At 40.3% G+C, this 20,633-nt stretch overlaps 2 protein-coding genes across 2 annotated transcripts; both read right to left on the bottom strand.

Moving 5' to 3' along the window:
• Window positions 1–1,960: 1,960 nt before the first annotated feature.
• On the bottom strand, window positions 1,961–6,340 carry LOC134062275 (tetraspanin-8-like). Its single transcript, XM_062518239.1, has 9 exons — window positions 5,968–6,340; window positions 5,318–5,383; window positions 4,883–4,999; window positions 4,311–4,385; window positions 4,096–4,188; window positions 3,801–3,899; window positions 3,479–3,535; window positions 2,950–3,033; window positions 1,961–2,841 (listed from the first exon to the last, which is right to left on the bottom strand). The coding sequence occupies exons 1-9, from the start codon at window positions 6,025–6,027 to the stop codon at window positions 2,698–2,700; spliced, it is 795 nt and encodes a 264-aa protein (XP_062374223.1). The 5' UTR covers window positions 6,028–6,340; the 3' UTR covers window positions 1,961–2,697.
• Window positions 6,341–7,393: 1,053 nt separating this feature from the next.
• LOC134062014 (NACHT, LRR and PYD domains-containing protein 12-like) lies at window positions 7,394–19,340 on the bottom strand. Its single transcript, XM_062517887.1, has 6 exons — window positions 19,314–19,340; window positions 14,601–16,405; window positions 14,337–14,510; window positions 10,680–10,853; window positions 9,101–9,147; window positions 7,394–8,069 (listed from the first exon to the last, which is right to left on the bottom strand). Exons 1-6 carry the CDS (start codon window positions 19,338–19,340, stop codon window positions 7,504–7,506), a joined length of 2,793 nt encoding a protein of 930 aa, XP_062373871.1. The 3' UTR covers window positions 7,394–7,503.
• Between the last annotated feature and the right edge of the window lie 1,293 nt (window positions 19,341–20,633).

Genomic DNA, 20,633 nt, shown 5'->3' with positions numbered 1-20,633 from the left:
TATCTGAAAATGTTTTGGGCTCCTACACATTCTCCAAGTTCCCTTTATGACAGGATTGGATCTAATTTTCACATATCCCTTGTTCTATGAAAGTTCAGTAAACTCACGTTGTGCAGCCAGCGTAAAACTGACAAAGGGACCTGTGCATAAATAATTCCATGGTGTACTGTAATTGACCTGTGCACAAATGATTCCAATTTTAACAATGTTCCACCACTTGGATTTTCATAGACTTTTTGTATGTGATATGGGAAGGTTTCATGAACTGAATCCAGCAAAAATCATTTCTGTTGCTATTAGTTTTGGGTTGGGTGTTTTTTTCCCTCGTAGATTGCCCACACTGAAACCCCCCGGGGGACTCAGGACTTGGGAGAGGGTTTGACTGAAAATACTGCTGTACATTTTCTCTTAGCTATAGCATATCAATTGTTCACACATTGTTTGGTTTCATTTAGGTCTTTGTACTGTAACTGTCCTGAGTTAATTCTCAAGTGATGTGTGCCCTCTGTTGGCCATGAGTGAAACCAACAGCAACAATCAAATCAGACAACCATTGCTGTCTGAACATAAGCTATTTGTGTGAACATATTGTCAGTGAAAGGGTTTGATTTTAAATTAGGTCTATGTATCTATTCATGAAGTTGTATACATTTTCATTCAACCTATAGATCTACTCTGATAAGTTGGCTGCATTGATTTCAGAGTGATCTAGATCCATCTGCAGGCCACAAATGAAACAACAAGCAGGAGTTGAGGCCAAACAAACTGCAAAACAACTGCAAAGTTTGTAGCCTGTGTTTTTTTACCGACTACAACTCCAACTACAAAACTTAAGTGAGTGGAACTTTGAATAATCCTGGCAGGGGCACATAACAATGTGCTACTGTATAATCAGGAATAGCTCTGATCTTCAAGGAAATAGTCTGATTGAGAGATTGCCTCTTGGTCTTTCTTTTATTGATGTAAAAATAGCTGGGTTAAAGGTATCTTGAGCCGGTATTTGAAATCAATAATCATATAGGCCTAATAATAGTCTGATAACATAGCTGATTATTCGTTGTCGAGGACCCTATTTTTTGAGCAGAGTCGGCAGCTGAAGAAATCACTAAAATATTATGTCATTACCAGGCAATGTTTAAATCGGTATATGAAAAGGTATCTTAAAGGTACAGTCGGTGATTACACAGGAAGTAACATTTGTTTATGTTTATATTTCTATATATTTATTAGAAGATATTTTTGTCCAAAACAATTACATTATATTTTAACCAAGGACCAAATGAAACACAACAGAGAGATAGCTTACCCCTGCCCTCAGTATTCCCAGAAATACTCCACATTGGGGTTTGATTTTGTTTGTCTCCAGTTTTCGAAGCCAGGTAGCCTAGAAATCTAGACGCCCCTAGCGGCAGCAAATGTAATTTGGCTGGCGGGGCAGTCTAGGCACGATCCATTGAGCCAGGAAGCTGAGAACCCCCAGCACCAGCGGCCCAATCACAGGGCTTAACATAATGGTGACTGACATGCGGTAACGCATCCTGTTATTTGAAAACAAGAAGATTATTTGTTTAGAGTTATCCATATTGCGTGGAGAGGGAAGGTTACACATCCTGCTACTTGAAAACAAGAAGATGATTCGTTTAGCGTTATCCTATTGCGGGGAGGGAATTTGAAAGACAACTGTTTATCCCACCCCTCCGATTGAGCCCTGTCTACGGTGAGTGTCCAGACCCTACATCTTGATGTGGGTCTGGCTCGTCAGGCTAGGAGCCAGGGCTCCCTACAGAGACTATTTTTGAAGTGCACAGAATGGGCAACTAGCGGATTGTGAGGAGATGATTGCTGAATGTGACCAAAAACAATGTATTGGCGTGAAGATGCTGACACACATAGTTACAGTATATACTATGGGAACAGAGTTCTCACTCATGTTTATGTTTCTTAGCAGATGTTTTAAGGACATAAACACAATAAACATTACATGAACATTATAATGTTATAAGAAACAAAACTAATCATTAATAGACCAAACAGTATTACCATAATAACAATATAGAACTTAGTGGGACGAGTAGGCCCAGTATTTGACATTCAAGATGCCTTTCGTGTCATCAAGACATCCATGTTCTATGATGATAAATCACAGTATTCAAAAATCCACTGCGGAGCTTTAATCAGAAACTAAAACATTTATTCATTCTCTCAAAACAACTTACAGTACATGAAGAATATGTTTATTTTATTATTATTATTTTTAATGGATCAAACACATTTAGTGAAGAAAGACTTGACACTGTCATTCTTTTTGAAGATAGCTTAATATGCCACAACTAGCTGGATGAGGACTTAAAACAAAATGCTTGTTTAGAATTTTGTCACAGTGATGCTTTGTTAGCTAACAATTTTTCCAACAGTTTGTTCTTTCAACATATAGTACGTGCCCTCCATATTTGGCACTGGTATACATGAGTAAAAAGAGGTAAAGAAATCATCTTCTCTTTTAATTTCTTCATGAAGATTTTTGTCTTCACAGAATAAATTTGCTTCCCTTTAGAGTTTTGATTATACCTCATTTTGTTCATGGTGATAGAACACCAGAATCTTTTTTACTCATCTTTACCAGTTATGCCAATACATGCAAGGGCCACTGTACAGTATGTGTGCATGTATTACTTCAAAATACAATCCGCAAAAGCCTCAACTTAGCAAGTAATGTTGGTCAGAGTTGGAAAACTGTGCATAGGTGGAGCCGCTGGGAGTAAGTTTGAACACTACAGCTGTGTTGACAGTCTTCTTTCTCATTTGGTAGAGCAAAGCCAAGGTCATAACTGTAGCAATAACCTGATAAATGAAAAATAAGTCAATGTCAACATAATAAGAAAATGTCAACATAAATTACAGACATGCTGTACATTCAGTAGCCTATTACTCTATGTTCTAAATACTCACCACAAGAATTGATAAGCCAAACAGCAATGTTAGGAAAATGTTGAACGCCCTTCTCATGAACCCAACCATTAGTGGCAAACAGGTCTAGGGAGAAAACCATTTTTCCACTTAAATAAATGAAACTTTCACATTTTTGTTAAAAAATGAATTCATAATTTACTACTTGGGATTTAGTATGCTATTACAGAGTAACAGAATACATTATCTCTGGACATGTCTATGCAGAAATGAGGGATTTACTTATGTGGTAGGCTCCACAGTACTATATGTATACAGTATGTTTACAATACATAACTAAATGACTAATTTACCCCCTGTGCCATACATGACATCAATTACACATGAGTTAGTACCCACAAATAAGTTGTTTCCAGCCCATAGTGTCATTGTAGCTTTACAGACAAAATACAAACAATAGATACAGTACTGTATACAAGCAATGTGCATAGTATTTATGATGCATAAACATGTATTAATATGCATGCCAGACCGAGTCATTTCTAACAGTCAGAGGGGAAATATACTGTACCTGCTCGTACACCAGCTCCTCTACAGTTGTGGTGCCATTTATGAACGAAGCAGTGACCTAAAAGCACACCACATTATTAAGACCAGGAGCCTTTATCACAGTGGCTGAAAGACCATACCAATCATTGATCAGAGATTCCTAACACTACTTCCTTGCCTAAACTAAGTTTAGTTTAGTTTATTCCTGCTAAAGTGCAGGACAATACAAAAGCAACTGACAGTAAACAGCATCAGCAGTCAGGAAACAATGAATTATGGTGTTGCGGTCTATCTCCCTGAAAGGTGATTGAGACGGACTAGGAAATCGCTTGGAGTTCACTCACACATTTGATTGAGGGGTCTGGCTTCTCTGGACAGAGACAGGATTCCGGGTGATGCCCGTGCCAGTCCTGGAACCCGTTTTGTAGGCCACAACACTGGAGCTTTGGTAGAGGGAGAATAGATATGAAACAAACACACTTATACTTCAAATGCATGAATGCACCTTCAACTTTTATTCATGTTTTGGCTTATACCTGTAAAGCATTTCTAAATGCTTTCAGCGAGTTACCATGCAAAAGTTTGTTTTATTGTATACAATAACAAAGTGTGTCATCTTAGCTTGACATTTGCCCTCACCATTGTTTGCCATTCCTCTACATCCTGCTGCCTGTCTTCACTGACCTCATGGAGATGGTCGAGCTTATAAGATTCTTCAATGTACTGCTCCACCTGTAACAAACCCCAAACTAAAATCCAAATGTTTCCGTGCCTCTAGAGAAGTTATCACCCTTTCAAAACTACTGGCAAGAGATTTCACAGCAACTGGCTAAAGAATCATTCATGTCTCTCACCTTGTTTGCCTCAATCGCTGTTGCTATGGAGATCAGAAGAAGAAATAGGCTGATGATTGTCATACCAACTGACGACTGTTAGAGGCAAACACAGTAATCATTACAACAAGCAGTGGGTCACAAATTGGTAAATGACAATGGGCTGTGGGGTATTACAGTATATACCCCTAGCCTAGACTGTATAAATGCATTCAAATTTGTCAGGCAGAGGTTTGTGGCAATTGCCTTGTTGATAGTGAGTCTGTTGTGTTTCATTGCAGTAGTGAATGGAGGGGTGAGCTTTGGCCCTTGGATAAAATATAATATATGTTGTCATGAACAAAAGCGTCTGCTAATAAATTTAAATATATACATAGACAAACACGACCTCCTGCGCAATCGCTGACTGTACCTTCAAGCAAACAATGGGAAAATGTCAACACAAACATTAAAATGTAAAAGTGGAAGAAAAAGACTAGGCCTATTTGCCTGCAGTCGAATGTCACTTCTGACTTTAGGCTCAACGAGCCACTAATCTCACTTCGTAGTATACCCTCCCTCCCCACCAGTCAAACATATGTCAACAAGCTTACCACAATCAGTGCCCATTGTTTTTCTTTCCGAACGCCGTACAATCCAAGCGTAGCCCCGGCTGCAATGGCAGCCCCAATGGCGTACACTGAGATCACCACAACATGAAATTCTTCTACCTACAAACAGGGAAACAGCCATTTTGATTTACACACAAATACTATTGTAGGCGTGTTAATTGTAATTCTGTCCGGAGAGTCAGTCTTTTCATTACTTAGCTATCAATCGGTAGGTTCTGGAATTGTCTGACCAGAAACATAGAACATTTGATGGATGGCTGTTTGAATGACATGGTCAATGTAACTCAACATAACTTTATTCCCAATCCATATCATCTTCAAATTAAACAAATAGAATATTACATAAGGTACAGCATGAATATATACTGTATATTCGAAAACCTTTTTTCAGCAAAATTGGTCATTTGATTTCATTACCTTCTGCTCATTATGGAGAACTCCATGCTGAAACAGCGCAAAGGCTAGGATGAAGGCCCCAAGGATCTGTGCAGTATGAACACAGCATTCAGGCACGTAAGTTCATGCGAAATTCAGCATCCTCCCATATGGCACAAGGTCAAATGTTGAACAACATTCCCTCTTCCGAGGACAGAAGAAGTATTTAAACACGTATTGTGCTACTGGGAGAGCACAGCACAATATGCCAAATCTCCCTTAAGGATGTACACAAACTCTATTCTCTTGGTACCACAGAAGACAAACACGTGTAACATCCATTGACAAAAATCTTACTGAACTTTTGAGTGTAAATTGCGTGTTAAAGGAGATGAAGAGAAAAGTCAAGTCCTTTCAGTTCAAATAGCTTGACATAAGCTGAACAAGGAACTATTGTCAGTGCCAGTTAAATGTGGTCTCTGTTAGCACTACGCATCTGTGCTTAGCTGAAGTTGTAAACACATGCAGTTAAATGGCATAGTAAATGGCAAATTCTTCCTTTGTCCTCAAATGAAGAATTTGGTCAACTTTGAGCATAACCTGCATCTTTAGGACATCTCTCTGCACATTCTATGAAAAATGTGTTTATATAAACACTGACTATCATAAGCACACATTCACTCCTGACTTACCGTGAGTACAACATCAAGAGTACTGAATGCCCGCTTCAGGCAGGTGTTCGGAGGTGCCATACCCCAGATTAAACTCTAACGACGTAGCAGTACTACCGAGCAGAAAAAAAAACAGAGTTTAAACGAAAAAAAAAACTCTGATCGCAGTCCAAGAGTGATAAGAGGCTCAGAACAAAAAACGAATCTTCAGCTCTCAGATGATGCTCGGCTGTACTTGTCTTGTTGTCTTGTCTAATAAAGAGCTAACTTCCTGCGAAAACACTGTGCATTTTCTTCGAGTTTCCTTTCAGATGAACTTCCAGAAACATCTGTTTGTGTGTGTCCCTATGAGTGTGAAAGCGTATGCGTGTGTGTGCATGTGTAAGGGAGAGAGAAAAAAAGTGAATTTTCACATGTGGGAAGGCATTTACAATGAGTAAGCTACCACAGGGAACAAAGGCAGCTGTCTTGGAGAAAAAGGGCTACAATACAGAGAATTGTCCATTCATCCTGCCTCCGCCCAAACCAGCAGATGGACACACACTCACAAGGCTCAGAGATTTCTCTGAAAAATGATGGAATGTACCGGAATACACCGAATGAAGGCCCGTTAAATGGCACAAAACACTGTCTTCCCCAATCAGACGGTAAATAAAACAAAATGCAATGTGTGTGTCTGTGTGTTCATTTTAATATTCGATCTATCTTACACTGGCTTAACACAGTTACAAAACACACAGTAAACTAAACTTGTGCATTGTTACAAAGGTCCAAAACACTCACATTTAGGCTACAGTCTCTTTTTTTCAGTTTTATAAGTAAAGAGGATGCAGACTGTTTTGAAATGTCCCCAGAACTATGTATTAAAGTTCAAAGTAAGTAAAATATAGTAAAATCCTAAAAATATATATTTGTCTTTCAAATGATTGTTTTGCTAAACAATATATTACTCACTGGAGGGCACTGATAATTTTGTGATTATAATGCTTTTATTTACTAAAGAGGAGGAGTTTTTGTGTGTCCCTGAGATTACTGTCCACTAATGCCATCCTCTCTAGTAACATCAGGACAACCATTTATTTTCTCTCTTCAGTGGTGGCAAATTCACCTGCTGAAGTTAGAGAGTTGATCTTCTTCCTGACTAATTTTCTTTGTATAAGTATCCTTACTTGCTCTGCCCAAGCTATCCACCCTGTCATGACAAAATATGCCAGAAGTGATACGAATACAGTATTTTCATAATATGCAGGTGAGCTCTACCAAATTATTTTCTACTACAAGTCTAGATAGTGATCCAGTGATAGTTTGAAGGTCAGCCTTATACAACTAACTTTCTGTTATTTTTGCTAACACTGACCCTATGTTCAATATCAGAAGTACATGAAGCAGGTCATTTAAAAAATAAATAAATAAAAAAAAAACATCCAGCTCCTCTGGCCCCACCTAGAGCCTGTAGCATGATTTGCAAGACATCCAACGTTCCCATTTCAGACGCACCAATCAGGGCCATGGGGGTATCTAACAGAGTAAAAAAGGTTTAAAAAGTAAACAGCGCTTTTAATACGTGTTCCTAAGGACAACAGCTTTTCCAGTAGTATCCAACAGAGAAAACGATCCATTGTAAACCGTGAACCCTGCATAGAGAGGCTCAGTGAATCTGGAGTGGAACGTGTGCAAGTGTGTGAGTGTGTGTGTGTCAGACGAGACACTGTAGAAGGACAGAGTGCCGGCTGGACAGTCCACGTACACTGCTACTCTGTTGGAACAAGATGAAGGTGCATTTATGTCAATAGACTTCATGTCATGCCAGACAGAAAACCTACTGTCACCACAGTACATTCTCCAGGACGTTTCGTTGTGCCCAAAGTAAGAGTCATTGCCGCTTCCTTTCCTGCCGATCCCATGATAGGACACAGCTGCATCAATCACTCCGTTCCATTCAACTTCCCAGTAACAGCGTCCAGACAGACTCTCTCTACACAGAACTTGTGGTCGGACATCAAATCTCTCTGGGTGATCGGGATATGATAGGTCCTCTTTCACATATGTCGCCATTGTGTTCTTCTCTGACAGAGAAAGACATACGTTTACTGTGTTCGAGTCCAGCGTGAGGTCACAGGCATCTGCACACAAGAACAAGAATAGATATTGCATAAATGTATACATTTGCATTCTATACTTTCCTCTTGCTGTACATAAATAGGAATCACATTAATTAAGTGGTAAGCATATTTTCTCATCAAAAACGTTTGGTGTTAAGTGAAATATTTTATTTCTAAATGAATAATGCATGCTTCCTAACAATGATCAACTGAGATTGCATATTCAAGATGTATATAGGCATCTTAGAGTGGCGTGCCTGCCAGGGATATGAAAAAGTTTTGCTCAGGTGCTCAAGCAGAGATAAAGGTGCAACATTACATGAGAATGGGGCAGCCGTGACCTACTGGTTAGGGCTTCGGGCTTGTAACCGGAGGGTTGCCAGTTCGATCCCCAACCAGTCCACGACTGAAGTGCCCTTGAGCAAGGCACCTAACCCCTCACTGCTCCCCGAGCGCTGCTGGTTGGGCAGGCAGCTCACTGCTCTGAGTTAGTGTGTGATTCACCTCACTGTGTATTCACTGTGTGCTGTGTGTGCTCACTAATTCGGTTAAATGCAGAAAAAAGAATTTCCCTCACAGGATCAAAAAAGTATATATTCTATTCTAGAATCAATTCCACAACTGAGTGATTGTCATCTGCAAAGGGCCTTTCAACAGCTGATTTAGGATCTTGGCACTACATCCAGTAATGTTGTCTATCTTCTTACATGCTGAAGTACTTAATCCAGTAATGTTGGCAAAACTATGAGAGAACTTTGATTGAGAATGAATGAACACAAAAGGGGCATACGCAGAGCGGATCCTAAATCAGTCTAACTTTTAGCAAATTTGAATATGATTGTCAACTCATAGGATGACATCAGAATGAATTATTTTCCAGAGCTGAACATAATCATAGTCCATAGTCATGTGCTAGGAGGCCTAGTTTCCCTCCTTGTGGATGGTGAGAGCGCATTGAAAAGGTGTCAGCCCACCAGAAAACCAGACTATGCTAGATTACCAGTCCAACTCTGTAAATAGGTGTGTATGTGTGGATGTTTTGAAATACCTACATTTCTGTAGTCCTGGTGTGATTCTGACCCATCCCCCAAAGGCCACACTATAAAAACAGATAGACACACATTTGGACATTTGCTTTCCTTCTGTTCTGAATGTACATGACAGCATAATATAAGCAAACATTCTACCAAGAAGATCCTAGCCAAGTCATCCATTCATTATCTACTAACCAATCATACTGTAGCTTAGGTAAACATCCTACAGGTAAGTCACATAGCCAATGTCATATTAATTATTTTACTTACTACAAACCAATAGGAAGTTCATACTGTATGTGTTTTAAAACCTCTGCTTCTAAATGACCTCTTTGTTACATTCAGCATGATTGTCGGCAATCTGAACTTCAATAGCCATATGAAGACAACAGGTAAATCAGCTTTTTATTATTTCAAAAACATTACAAAACAATTTTATTTTCAGTAAAACAGCAGACTGTTAAATGGTGTACTGTAGAACATGTTGAACATCCCGCTGCACACCTTCAAAGACCTGAGCTTCCTCAAGAAGTATAGTCTGCTCTGCCCATTCCTGTACACACCCTCAGTGTTGCACTTCCAGTCCAGTTTGTTATCAAGATGTACACCAATATATCTGCAATGTTCCGCCTTGCTAAAGTTTAATATCTGCTTTGTTTTGACCACATTTAAGAGGAGGTGGTTGTTTCCACATCACACGCCACAAAGCTGTTCAGCAGATCCCTGTATTCATTCACTTATACTTATCCTTCACACACACCACACAACTGCACAACTGTCATCAGAGTATCGCTGCAAATGTCTGAGGTGTATAGTGTAAAGAGGAAAGGAGGAACACTGTCCCTTGCAGTGTTCCTGAGCCATCTGAGCCGTATTGTGGTCTTTCTGTCAAGTAATCAGTGATCCATGAGGTTATGGATGAGTTCACTGTATCCTGTGTAGCTTCTCTCAAGTAGCAGTACAAGTTGTACAAGTATGGTGTTGTAGGCACCGGAGTAGTCAAAGAACATTATTTTCACTGAACTTCATCCAGGTGATGCTGAAGCAGGTAGATGATGGGATCCTCACTACCAACCTCAGGACAGTAGGCAAATTGCAGTGGGTCCATGGAGGTGGTCACCTGAGGTCTGAGATGGGCCAGCATCAATCTCTCAAGCACTTTTATGCAGTGGGATGCTATACTATACATCACCTTGCTTTGCCTTGTATAAGTAAAATGTATTATTTGGTGAAAGAATGGATCAGGTAACTGCACTCTGATTGGGTGTAAAACAGTACCACTCTACTTAACGGTATAACCGGTGGACAGTGCTTGTGGAGTAAATGACTTGATAGATATCCCTGTCCTGTCCAAAGTGCAATATGAAAACTCAAATGAAAAGTAGAAGAGGGAAGGACAACATATTTCCCTGTTCACATGGGATAAGTGTTACAATACTTCAGCTAAGTATTAGGCTGTAAGCAGTAGCCTATTGATGATTTTAAGCTACTGGACCTTAACCCAAGCATAACAAGGTATGCACACTCTGTCCTGACTGGAATATAACACACACACACGCACACACACACTAACTTTGGTCTACAGCACTGTACATACTTGAGTGTCTCCAGTTTGCAGTTGGGATCCTCCAGTTTAGCGTACAGCTTTTTCACTCCTGACTCCCCTGGTTGATTGTAGCTCAGATCCAGCTCTCTCAGGTGTGAGGGGTTTGAACATAGAGATGAAGCCAGATACGAACAGCCTTTCTCGGTGATTAAACAGCCAGACAGTCTACAAAGACACATCACAAGTGAATTTTACAATTTTCTATTTAACATGGATGCATAGTGTGCCTCAGTGCCTATACCAGAGGAGGCCTCTATAACACCTTGTCCTAACTGGATCCAAGCAAGCGACTGTCAATGTTGTCTGTCTACACTGAATCCGTTAAATATGGCATTGTATTGCGTCACGAGGTTCCATATTTCTCATTCAGAATAGCAGAGCAATGCGAGCGACAAAAAGAAAATAGAAACAGGGCGTCCGACAAAAGTTCTCTCAAGGACGTCGCGTTGCGTCGTGCTGCTCGCATCAAAACAAAGTTACCAAAAACAATCACATTTTGCTCTTTTGACACAGAATTTCAGTCAACCCAAGCTGTTTTCCTGAATTCATTTCTGTGAGTGTAAAACAGTGGCACACTCATCCACAGTGAAACAGGCTGCTTTACCAACTTTTCAGTTTGCTTCACTATACCATAAATATCTTTTCCCATTGACTTTCATGTAAATCGAGTGAAATCCTGGGCAGCTCATGGATCTTTTGAGTTTCAAGACAGCAAAACTTGAGTGTCTTGGTGCAGCTGCGGGAGGGGACACTACTACAGTAACTGGACAGGTCAATTTTTGCCGCTACTGCATCTCAATTCTCGGTCTAATTGTCGATGTGCCAAGTGAATGGGTGGAAATATACATATAATCGAACCCGGGTCACCGGCGTATGGTGCAGGTGCCCCAGCCCGTTGCACCACAGCTGGGGCAAGGAAAGGGGGTGGAAATTGAGTTACTTGTTAGCCACTCGCTAGCTCCTGAGCAACATAGATTCAACTGACATTCCTGGTGGTGGAAGGATGAACATCACTGACACATCTTACAGGATTCTTTACAGTCTTTTTTCAAATGAGGAGAAATTATGAGTGAAAGCAGGAGACCAAGACCTCCTGTGAAATAATACAGGTCATGGGTGCTACAGTAAGGAGAGTTCAATGTATGACAGAAAGAAAGTGCAGCTTCTCAAAGTAGCCAGAAAGTTCCCTGATGTGTATGATAACATTTGCCGTTATGGATGTGTTATAATATCTTGGCTTCCCATTTTAAATCGTCTACTTTTTTCTGAGAATGTCAAAGACAATTCAAAACAATCTGACTAAGTTTCCACTACCATTTAAGAGATTACAAACAGAATATCGACACAGCACCATTTTCCGCACGGCAGATTGATGAGACCACTGACAATTCAATCAAAGCAACTGTCTATTGTGACATTATGTTGATGTGACTGGAGTGATTCATTATCATATGCTATAACAGCTGGGTGTCCATTCTCATCTAACCACATTTTGTCTACAGAGTGGTCATAATATGATCATTCACATATTGGAACAGGTGATTTTATTTTGTTGCTCAACAAGGGTGCAATGGGTAAGGCAAAGGGTGTGATGTTGCTTTGTTGCTAGAGCAGGCGAGTGAAACAGTTACTAAATCAACAGCAATATTACAGCATATCCTGTCAACTGTGCAACTGTTTCCTAAAAAGAGTTGCAAGACGGTTCTCAGCTTTACATCATGAAATCACACTGAGATTTGTAGCCTACTAAAGACCAGCTTTAAACAAAGTTGTAAAATATCAACTTAAAAGAGGAACTAAAATGTTCCTTCTTTAAATAAGAAGCTGTGTCATTGATGCATTTGAAAATACCCCTCCAGCCTATTTCATGAGCATGTGCTAAATCACATTGGGTTCCTCAAAATTCCATGACACACTTCACTTTCCCTCGTGGCACTGGCTTAGAATATTAAAGGAAAAGTCCACAAAAGAGCCCATAATAGCAACGGGGAAAAAATCCATCTGAAAGTTCTGTTTTAGAGAAAGGGAGAGAGACTCTAACCCCCAGAAAAATATAGATTCACAGTAGCCTGCCCAACAGAAATAAAGATCTATGGTCTTTTGGGCCCCCATTGTCAACTTCAAGGCAGCGCTACCTGGAAGGCCAGCGGAGGCCCAAAAGACCATCAGGCAGAAATTAAGCCCTAATATAGAGCCTATATGAAGAGAGAATAGCCCCTAAACCTAGAGCCTATCTGACTGTCAGCTCAATACATAAATTGTTTGTCCTTTCACTTATCGCAATGTCAGTCAGCAAGTCAGCAAGTAATACATTGCTATAATATCTGAAACAAGTTCTGTCAAGCTCTATTTGTCTGGCGAACTATTTGTTTCATGGTGGGAAAGAAAATTAAAGGGACACGGAGAAACCAATATAGGATGGAGGAGAAGGAGATATGCAAGATGGGAATGTGGACTAGTGGAGGTGCTGTCTTGTCCTGCTGTGTTTGATAACTGAAGTAAATGTTTTTCTACCACTCCTCAGCTAGACTGGATATTCCACGACAGTCAAGATACTGAATTCCTCATTCTTGACTTCTTCAAAAGAACCAGTTCAGAGTGAACTCCACAGTCTGCCATTCTGGATTATGGACACCAATTTGTACTTTGGACTTCTATGTCCTCTGGCATGTTTAACCTGATACTCGCTGTACAAAGTCAGCCAGGATTTGAATTACGTGGGAACCAGAGAGAACATAAAGAGAGAACCTGAGTCCCCATGAAAGTTTTTTGTTTGTTTGGCTTTTTTTTTTTTTTGAGGGGGGGAGGGGGCGGGGCGGTGGTGTCAATACCACAATTACTATTTTTTTGTCTGCAGGAAGCCAACAGCGAATCCTTGCCAGATTGCATGGTCAAAGGAGTGCCATAGCTCATAACTGAACTGTATGATTCAGCCACAAGCACAGTTGGCAGATGGCTACATTAAAAAGAACCAAAAGTTGCCATTGGCAATCATGAAATGTACAAGATATTAACATGTCAACAAGCCGCGACATAATGCAGTGGAGTAGTTCTACTCCATTTTAAAAACAAATACTACTTGAAGCAGCTATGACAGATTTAATACTCACATATTGGGAATGATGTGAAAGTGGAAATGTGACATTAGAAAAGCAAACAAGGGGGCACTGTGGCGCAACAGGCTACAGCGCTCATGCCATATACGGGTGCCCACGGGGACCCAGGTTCGAGTCCAACCTGCGGTCATTTCCCGATCCCACCCCATATCTCTCTCTCCCGCTTGTTTCCTGTCTGTCTCTACTGTCCTACACTAATAAAGGCCAAAAAATTTAAAAAAGAAAAGCAAACAAAAGTTAATGTCACTTTTGGCATTTTGAAGAAAAACTCATTATGTTGTCTCTGAATTTGGATTACACTGCTTTTAAAAGGCAGAACAAAACATGTGTGCACTGTTTTACATACTGGAATACCTAATCAATCACTATGAACACTTCCCGATACTCCCATTGTCCCTCAGCCTTCCCATACATGCATATGCATAAGTGCAGTTTGCCGTTTTAAGATGCAAATAGCGTCAGAAACAAGCTGTAATTCTTAGTACATCTATACTGCAATGTAGGCTTCAGTAAACTTGATCCAAATTCTTACCTCAGGATCTCCAGTTTACAGTGTGGGATCCCAAGTCCAGCAGAGAGCAGCTTCACTCCAGAATCCCGTAGGTCGTTGTTGCTCAGGTCCAGTTCTCGTAGGGGAGAGTTTGGCAGTTTAAGAGCTGCGGCCACATTTTCAAAGGACTGATCGCTCAGGTTACTATCAGAAAGTCTATAGCAGAAGACAAAAAAAAAAAACAATAGAGTTTGGGGAGGAGTGGAAATAAATATGAATTCTGTGACACAAAGATGTAATACTCACTGAGCGGTTCTACAATGTCCCACTGCTGGTATCAGTCTCCTCTGACCTTCCTCTGATGTGTTGTATTTCTTCAGGTCAAACTCATCCAACGTGACCTCCGACATCTGCAGCATGTGGGCTATTGCTGAACAGTGTGCAGCCGAGAGTTTTTTCTCGGAACATGTTTCTGATTTCAGAAACTCCTGAATCTCTCTGCAAAGAGACTGGTCCTTCATTTCAAGTAGACAGAGGAACAAATTGATCGATTTATCAGGTATGAGTTGATCATCTTTAATTTTGTCTTTTATGTACTCTGCGGTTTTCTGGATGCTAGCAGACATGTTTTCTGTTGGTATCAGTAGACCTTGAAAGAGTCTCTGATTGGACTCCAGTGAGATGCCCAGCAGGAATCGAAGGAACAGATCCAGGTGTCCATTCCTACTATCGAGGGCTTTATCAACTGCTGCTCTATGCAAACTGTGTAGGAAATCAAAAAATGGTGGTGCCTCTGTGTTACTGATTGCATAACAGTAAAACACATGGACCCCGGCCAGAAACTCCTGAAAGCTCAGATGTATGAAGCTATAAACCTTCCTCTGATGAAGCACAGATTCTTCCTTAAAAATCTCAGTGCATATTCCAGCGTACACTGAAGCCTCATTTCCGTCTATGCCACACTCCTTCAAGTCTTGATCATAGAACATGATATTGCCCTCCATTAACTGTTTGAAGGCCAGCTCGGCAAGTTTCAAAAGCACTTCTCGATTTGACTGGAGCAGCTCCTTTGGGTCTTTCCCATCTCTCTCACCATACTTTTGGTTATTTGTGTTTGTTTGAATAAGCAATAAGTGTGTGTACATTTCAGTCAGAGTTTTAGGCATTGCTTTATCTTGTTCCAGTAATTTCTGAAGTACAATGGCAGAGATGTAACAGAAGACTGGTATGTTGCACATAATGCAAAGGGTCTTTTCTGTTGTGATGTGTGAAATCATTTTGTTGGCTTGATGCTCATCACTGATTCTCTTCCTGAAGTATTCCTCCTTGTGAGAGTCAGTAAATCCCTTGATAGCCGTTATACGGGTGATGTATTCGGAGGGGATGTCATTAGCAGCTGCTGGTCTGGAGGTTATCCAGATGAGAGCAGAGGGAAGGATTTCTCCTTTGATGAGACTTATTATTAGCACATCTAATGATGACGATGTTGTCATGTCAGAAACGTTCTCACTTCCTGAAAAATTCAGTGGAATTCTGCTTTCATCGAGGCCATCAAAAATGAACACAATTTTCCATGTATCATATGCTTCTGGTTGTAGACATTTGAGTTCAGGGTAAAAGTCAAGCAGAAGTCTATGAAGACTGGATTGGTCATGTCTAATCAAATTCAGCTTGCGGAATGGAAGTACAAAAATAAAATCTATGTCCTGATTGGCTTTTCCCTCAATCCAGTCCAGAACAAACTTCTGCACAGAGACTGTTTTTCCAATTCCAGCGATGCCTTTAGTGAGAACAGTCTTTATTTTTGCTTTCCTTTCTTTTCTCTCCTGATATCCAGGTTCTTGAGAGAGCAAAAAAATGCCATTGCAGTTGATTGGCATGTCCTGAATTGGTTGAGGCCGGGGTGTTTGTTCCATCTGTAAAACCTCATGCTCTTCGTTTATCCTAACACCCTCCCCTTCTATGACCCATAGTTGTGTGTCAATCCTGTTACCGAGGGTTTTCTTGTCCTGTTGCTTGATTCCCTCAAAGAAGCTCTCATACTTAGTTTTGTGCTTCTCTTTGACTGTCTGTAGGATATCATCCATTGTTTTGCAGGATCCACTGAATATCTATACACACTGGGGACAGTCAGTCCTCTGATCAATTGAATTGATCCCAATACACAGAAATGCACTTCCTGCTGGATCTTTCAGAATCTGCTTACAAACTCCAGACGGGCTGTGCCTGAATCAGATCATATGGCCCCCAACTGAAGTGACACAGAATGAGAAAAAACAGTCATACATTAACATTAGGCCCTATTTTTTATTCATTAAAGCAACAGATGTATTCTAACAGCTGGTTCTGGTTACAATGTTGTCAAATATTCTGAAAGCTAGCTAAAATAGGATATACTCTGTGCGCCATCCTTTTAAAACTGCACAATCAGGTACTTCACAGCGGTATGACGGCAAACTCTTAAAACTAACAAGTGATTATTGATTAAACTGTCTTTAATCCCAAGTTTTGAGCTTCATACAGTTTATGATTTTGAGCCACTGATTTTATTTTGAACATGATTTAGGGATTTCATCCTTCTTGCCTTATGAAAAAAAAGGGTCCTTCACAAGGAAAATCTGTTTGGGTTAACCCAATGAACTGCCACAGGCATCAATTTGAGCTGAGGCTGGATAACGACTGGGTCTATTTCAGACTGGACAAGACACCATGTGAGAGAGAGCCATTCAGAGTCCTTTGGAGGAGCAAGCGCTCAAAGGCAACATTTATGTCAACAGAATTTACAGTTCAATCTATTGAAATATAGTAACCCATATTCAAACAAAATTCAACATTCACAGTGGTCAGGGATCTCGTGCATTTAGTGGCTTTCTTTCTGCATTTATCTTTGTGAGGCATTTTGCACTGCAGAATTCAATGTCATGATTTATAAAAAGAAAACGTAATCGCAACTTAAGGCAACCTGGACTGACATTAACCTAGCTTTTAATCAGCTTTAGCTGTCATGGAGTTTTGGCATTATAGAAACATACATTTAGGAAACAAATATGATCATATAGGCATTCACTATTAAGATGTCAATATGAACCACCAATCCAGGGAAGGGTCAACAGATGCAATTTCATTAGTCTGCCTATAGCCTCCCAAACTAAGGACAGAAAACACAGTCTCCAAAGACAAAATGTAGGCCCAACTAACGTAATGTTTTGAAAGTGATACTCTCCCTTCCCGTTTTTTGATTCACATTTACTCATGACATGCTATTCAGCCAAACGATTCAATTCACTGAGCTAAGCAGTGGCACTGCCAAGACAATGCATGCACGGAGACCAACATGCTTTTGCCCACTTCTCTATCTCTAGGGGAGATGGCGAATAACCAAATTTTATAAAACAGTGACGTGTTCCTTACTAGGGGAATTCCAGAAGTTTCTTCTCTAACGAAAGCACAAGTCACAAGTCATTAAACCATAGGGCAGCAGGTCCCAAACTTTTTCCTCACGTACTACCTTCTACGTCCTGAGTCGGCTCGCGTAGCCCCACCATCCGACACATTCAATAGTAACGCATTCTATTTCTTGACGCATTCCAGGCATCATGTTTAATGAGACACCTTTTTTCAATGAAAACTTACAGTAGCCTACTATAGCTAGAGTTGACAAATTATTTCCTTTAATGTAATGTTTCATATCATATCATTACAACTGATTCAAAATGAAATAATTTATCATTCATGAATTAATAACAGAACATTTGAAATGTTTATTTTTGACACCTTTCCGCCATAGCCCTTTTCATCTCGCGTATCCCCCCAGAAGCAGCTCAGGGTGAATACTAAGTGATGAGTCAGAAGTCTTCTGATGCTCTCTCTCTCTATATTCTCTCTATCTCTCTATCTCTGCACACGGGTAAAATGCGTCACAGGCTATTTTGCAATGTTGATTAACAGGAACATCAACAATAGCCACAGTCGTTTTGTCACGGTTGACAAGCTTACAACCCACATCAAAAAATCATATAGCCTAGAAATTCCTTTCCATACAAAATGTAATGAATGTGCATGATTCTCAGACAGGCCATCAACTGTTTCTGTGTGCAATATGCCAATACATGGCATGTAGGCTAATGAGGCGTTCTTCTTAGTTTGCGTGGGTGGGCAAATCCTAATCAACTCATCTTATCCACTGCCCAGTGTCACTATTAGATAGATTATACTAGATGTACTGTACATGTGCATTGCGGTACGTGATTTGACCTCTGCATGGTCTTGCCACCTGCTGCTACACAAAGAAAATAAAGCATCAAGGTCCAGCTGTTCAGCCAAGCATTGCCCTTAAGTTTGTTGTGGTCAGTGGACCAAGGTTTAGGTGTCATGGTTAACTTCTGTTATGTGAAAAAGTAATCTGTGGCAAACTTATTACTCTGTCAAGATAGCAATTTGGGGCTGGACATTCCCTAAACATGTTTAAACCATCAGCTTCAGACCAAGCATTTCAGATTGTTAAGATAAGGCCCTTACTGTGAAACACACAAACAGATTAGAGGACAGTCAAGTGTCGAGGAAAGTCACAAAACTACTTTACAATATACTGTAACAAGACCTTAGAAAATCATCTCGTGAACAAAACTGGTTTTGCAGGTTTGAGTCACATAACATGAAAAACAATACATTGACATGGAGGGCATTGCTACAGTGTCAAGGAAAGTCACAAAACCTCATAAAACTTAATGACCTCTCAACTATCCACAAAGAGCCATTCCTTGTACTGTGACTTTGGGGTGCAATCAGGGAGGTATTCCAGAAAGGAGGTTTAGCAAACTCTCTGTATAACCCTGATCTCTGGGTTAATCAAATTTGAGTTTGTTCACTCTGTGTTCAGTGTGTGCCTGATGACTAGGACTAGCCATCATCATTCGAGCAGAGATGATGAGACACCAATGAAAACTGGTTACCCCATCTTACATCAACTTAAGAAGTTATCCCTACAAGCACAAGCCATCTAGCCTGGCAAGCGCCTACCACTTCTTGTGTGGTCTGGACATTCATGTTTTCGTATTTGAAAAAAATGCCCAGATCTGTTCATTGGGTGCCACGGATGTCTATCAAATGTGTCTGTGCTTAGCTCATCATCGTCTTGCTTCACCCCCTGTTATGTGATTGGTCCCCTATCTCAGGCAAAAATTAGGGCGGTAGTTTCCAGACTGCCTTAGCAGCGTGAATGAAATCATAGGCAGGATGGGAACACCCAGGCTACAAGCCATCACAAACTGTAGCTTAATATTAACCAAGGCTCAAAATCTTCCCTGGGCACCCAGAGGTATCATTGCAATATATAGGCCTAGTTGTGTATCGAGAGAATGTGTGCTCATTTTCGTAAATTGTGCGCACCATTTACTATATTGTGCACATGTTTTACTTATTGTGCTCTCAATTTACAAACAAATTAAAATGAGAGTAAAATTTAGGAAAATGAGCACACTATTTAGCCTAGTAAATTGTGTACATGATTCTGGAACGTTTCTGTAGGCAATGTGTGTGTGTGTGTGTGTGTGTGTGTGTGTGTGTGTGTGTGTGTGTGTGTGTGTGTGTGTGTGTGTGTGTGTGAATGTATACAGAGTATAAATAGACATACATCTGTAGACATGCCATCTGGAAAACTTGTATTTATCCAACTACATTGTACACTGTCTATTGTCTGCTCTATTGTCTACACAACTATACTCAACCTGCACTTGGTATGTAATGCTTATTTGCACTTCCGGATGGATTTCATTGGCTCTGGCTCTGTAGGCTACTCTGCTAAATGGCAATCAAGTTCTAATCTAATCAAATGCCTGAGGGTGCACCCATAACGTCTTTTGCTGATGTAAATGACAGAATATAAACAGTCATTTTGTATAGTCTTAGAAACTTTCCCATTTTATCCATAATTGAAGTCCCTGTCATGTCAGATCAATAACAATTTTTTTTTGTGGAAGCACTGCACACATCCAGTGTCTGTTTTCACACATGCCAGAAAAAAACGGGTCAGGTCTGCACACTGTATGTGGGCTGCACGAAATATTTACTCTAAAGGCAACGTTTCGAGCCAAACTTGGCTGAGCTGTGGAACCGTAATTACCATGCCAGACAGCGACTAGTATACATATGATGAAATGTACATTTACATTTACATTTACATTTATAATCAGCGTTATGGTAGACCTATTGCTTAACTTAGGCGAAAAACATCACAATCAGAGACGCTTTCACGAAGTCTTCTTATCGGGTTGAACAGACTGTGGAACATGAGGCATAGCCTACCCACCGAGCTGTTGAGGTAATCACGAAGGTGCCAGA

Source organism: Sardina pilchardus, chromosome 17 (genome assembly GCF_963854185.1).
Source record: "Sardina pilchardus chromosome 17, fSarPil1.1, whole genome shotgun sequence".
Taxonomy (NCBI): Eukaryota; Metazoa; Chordata; class Actinopteri; order Clupeiformes; family Clupeidae; genus Sardina; species Sardina pilchardus.
The sequence above is the reverse complement of the archived record's forward strand: the minus strand, read 5'-3'. Positions and strand labels throughout refer to the sequence as shown.

What these genes read in the sequence shown, in the direction of transcription:
- LOC134062275 (XM_062518239.1), bottom strand. Translation starts at nt 6,027, where the DNA reads ATGGCACCTCCGAACACCTGCCTGAAGCGGGCATTCAGTACTCTTGAT. An exon ending in TAGAGGAATGGCAAACAATG is followed by an intron (nt 3,900 to 4,095) that starts GTGAGGGCAAAT and finishes CCTCTACCAAAG; the next exon opens with CTCCAGTGTTGTGGCCTACA. An exon ending in TTGGCTTATCAATTCTTGTG is followed by an intron (nt 2,842 to 2,949) that starts GTGAGTATTTAG and finishes TTCATTTATCAG; the next exon opens with GTTATTGCTACAGTTATGAC.
- LOC134062014 (XM_062517887.1), bottom strand. Translation starts at nt 19,340, where the DNA reads ATGAATGTCCAGACCACACAAGAAGTG. An exon ending in TCCAGACCACACAAGAAGTG is followed by an intron (nt 16,406 to 19,313) that starts GTAGGCGCTTGC and finishes CAGTGTGTATAG; the next exon opens with ATATTCAGTGGATCCTGCAA. An exon ending in TGCAAACTGGAGACACTCAA is followed by an intron (nt 9,148 to 10,679) that starts GTATGTACAGTG and finishes CTGTTTTTATAG; the next exon opens with TGTGGCCTTTGGGGGATGGG.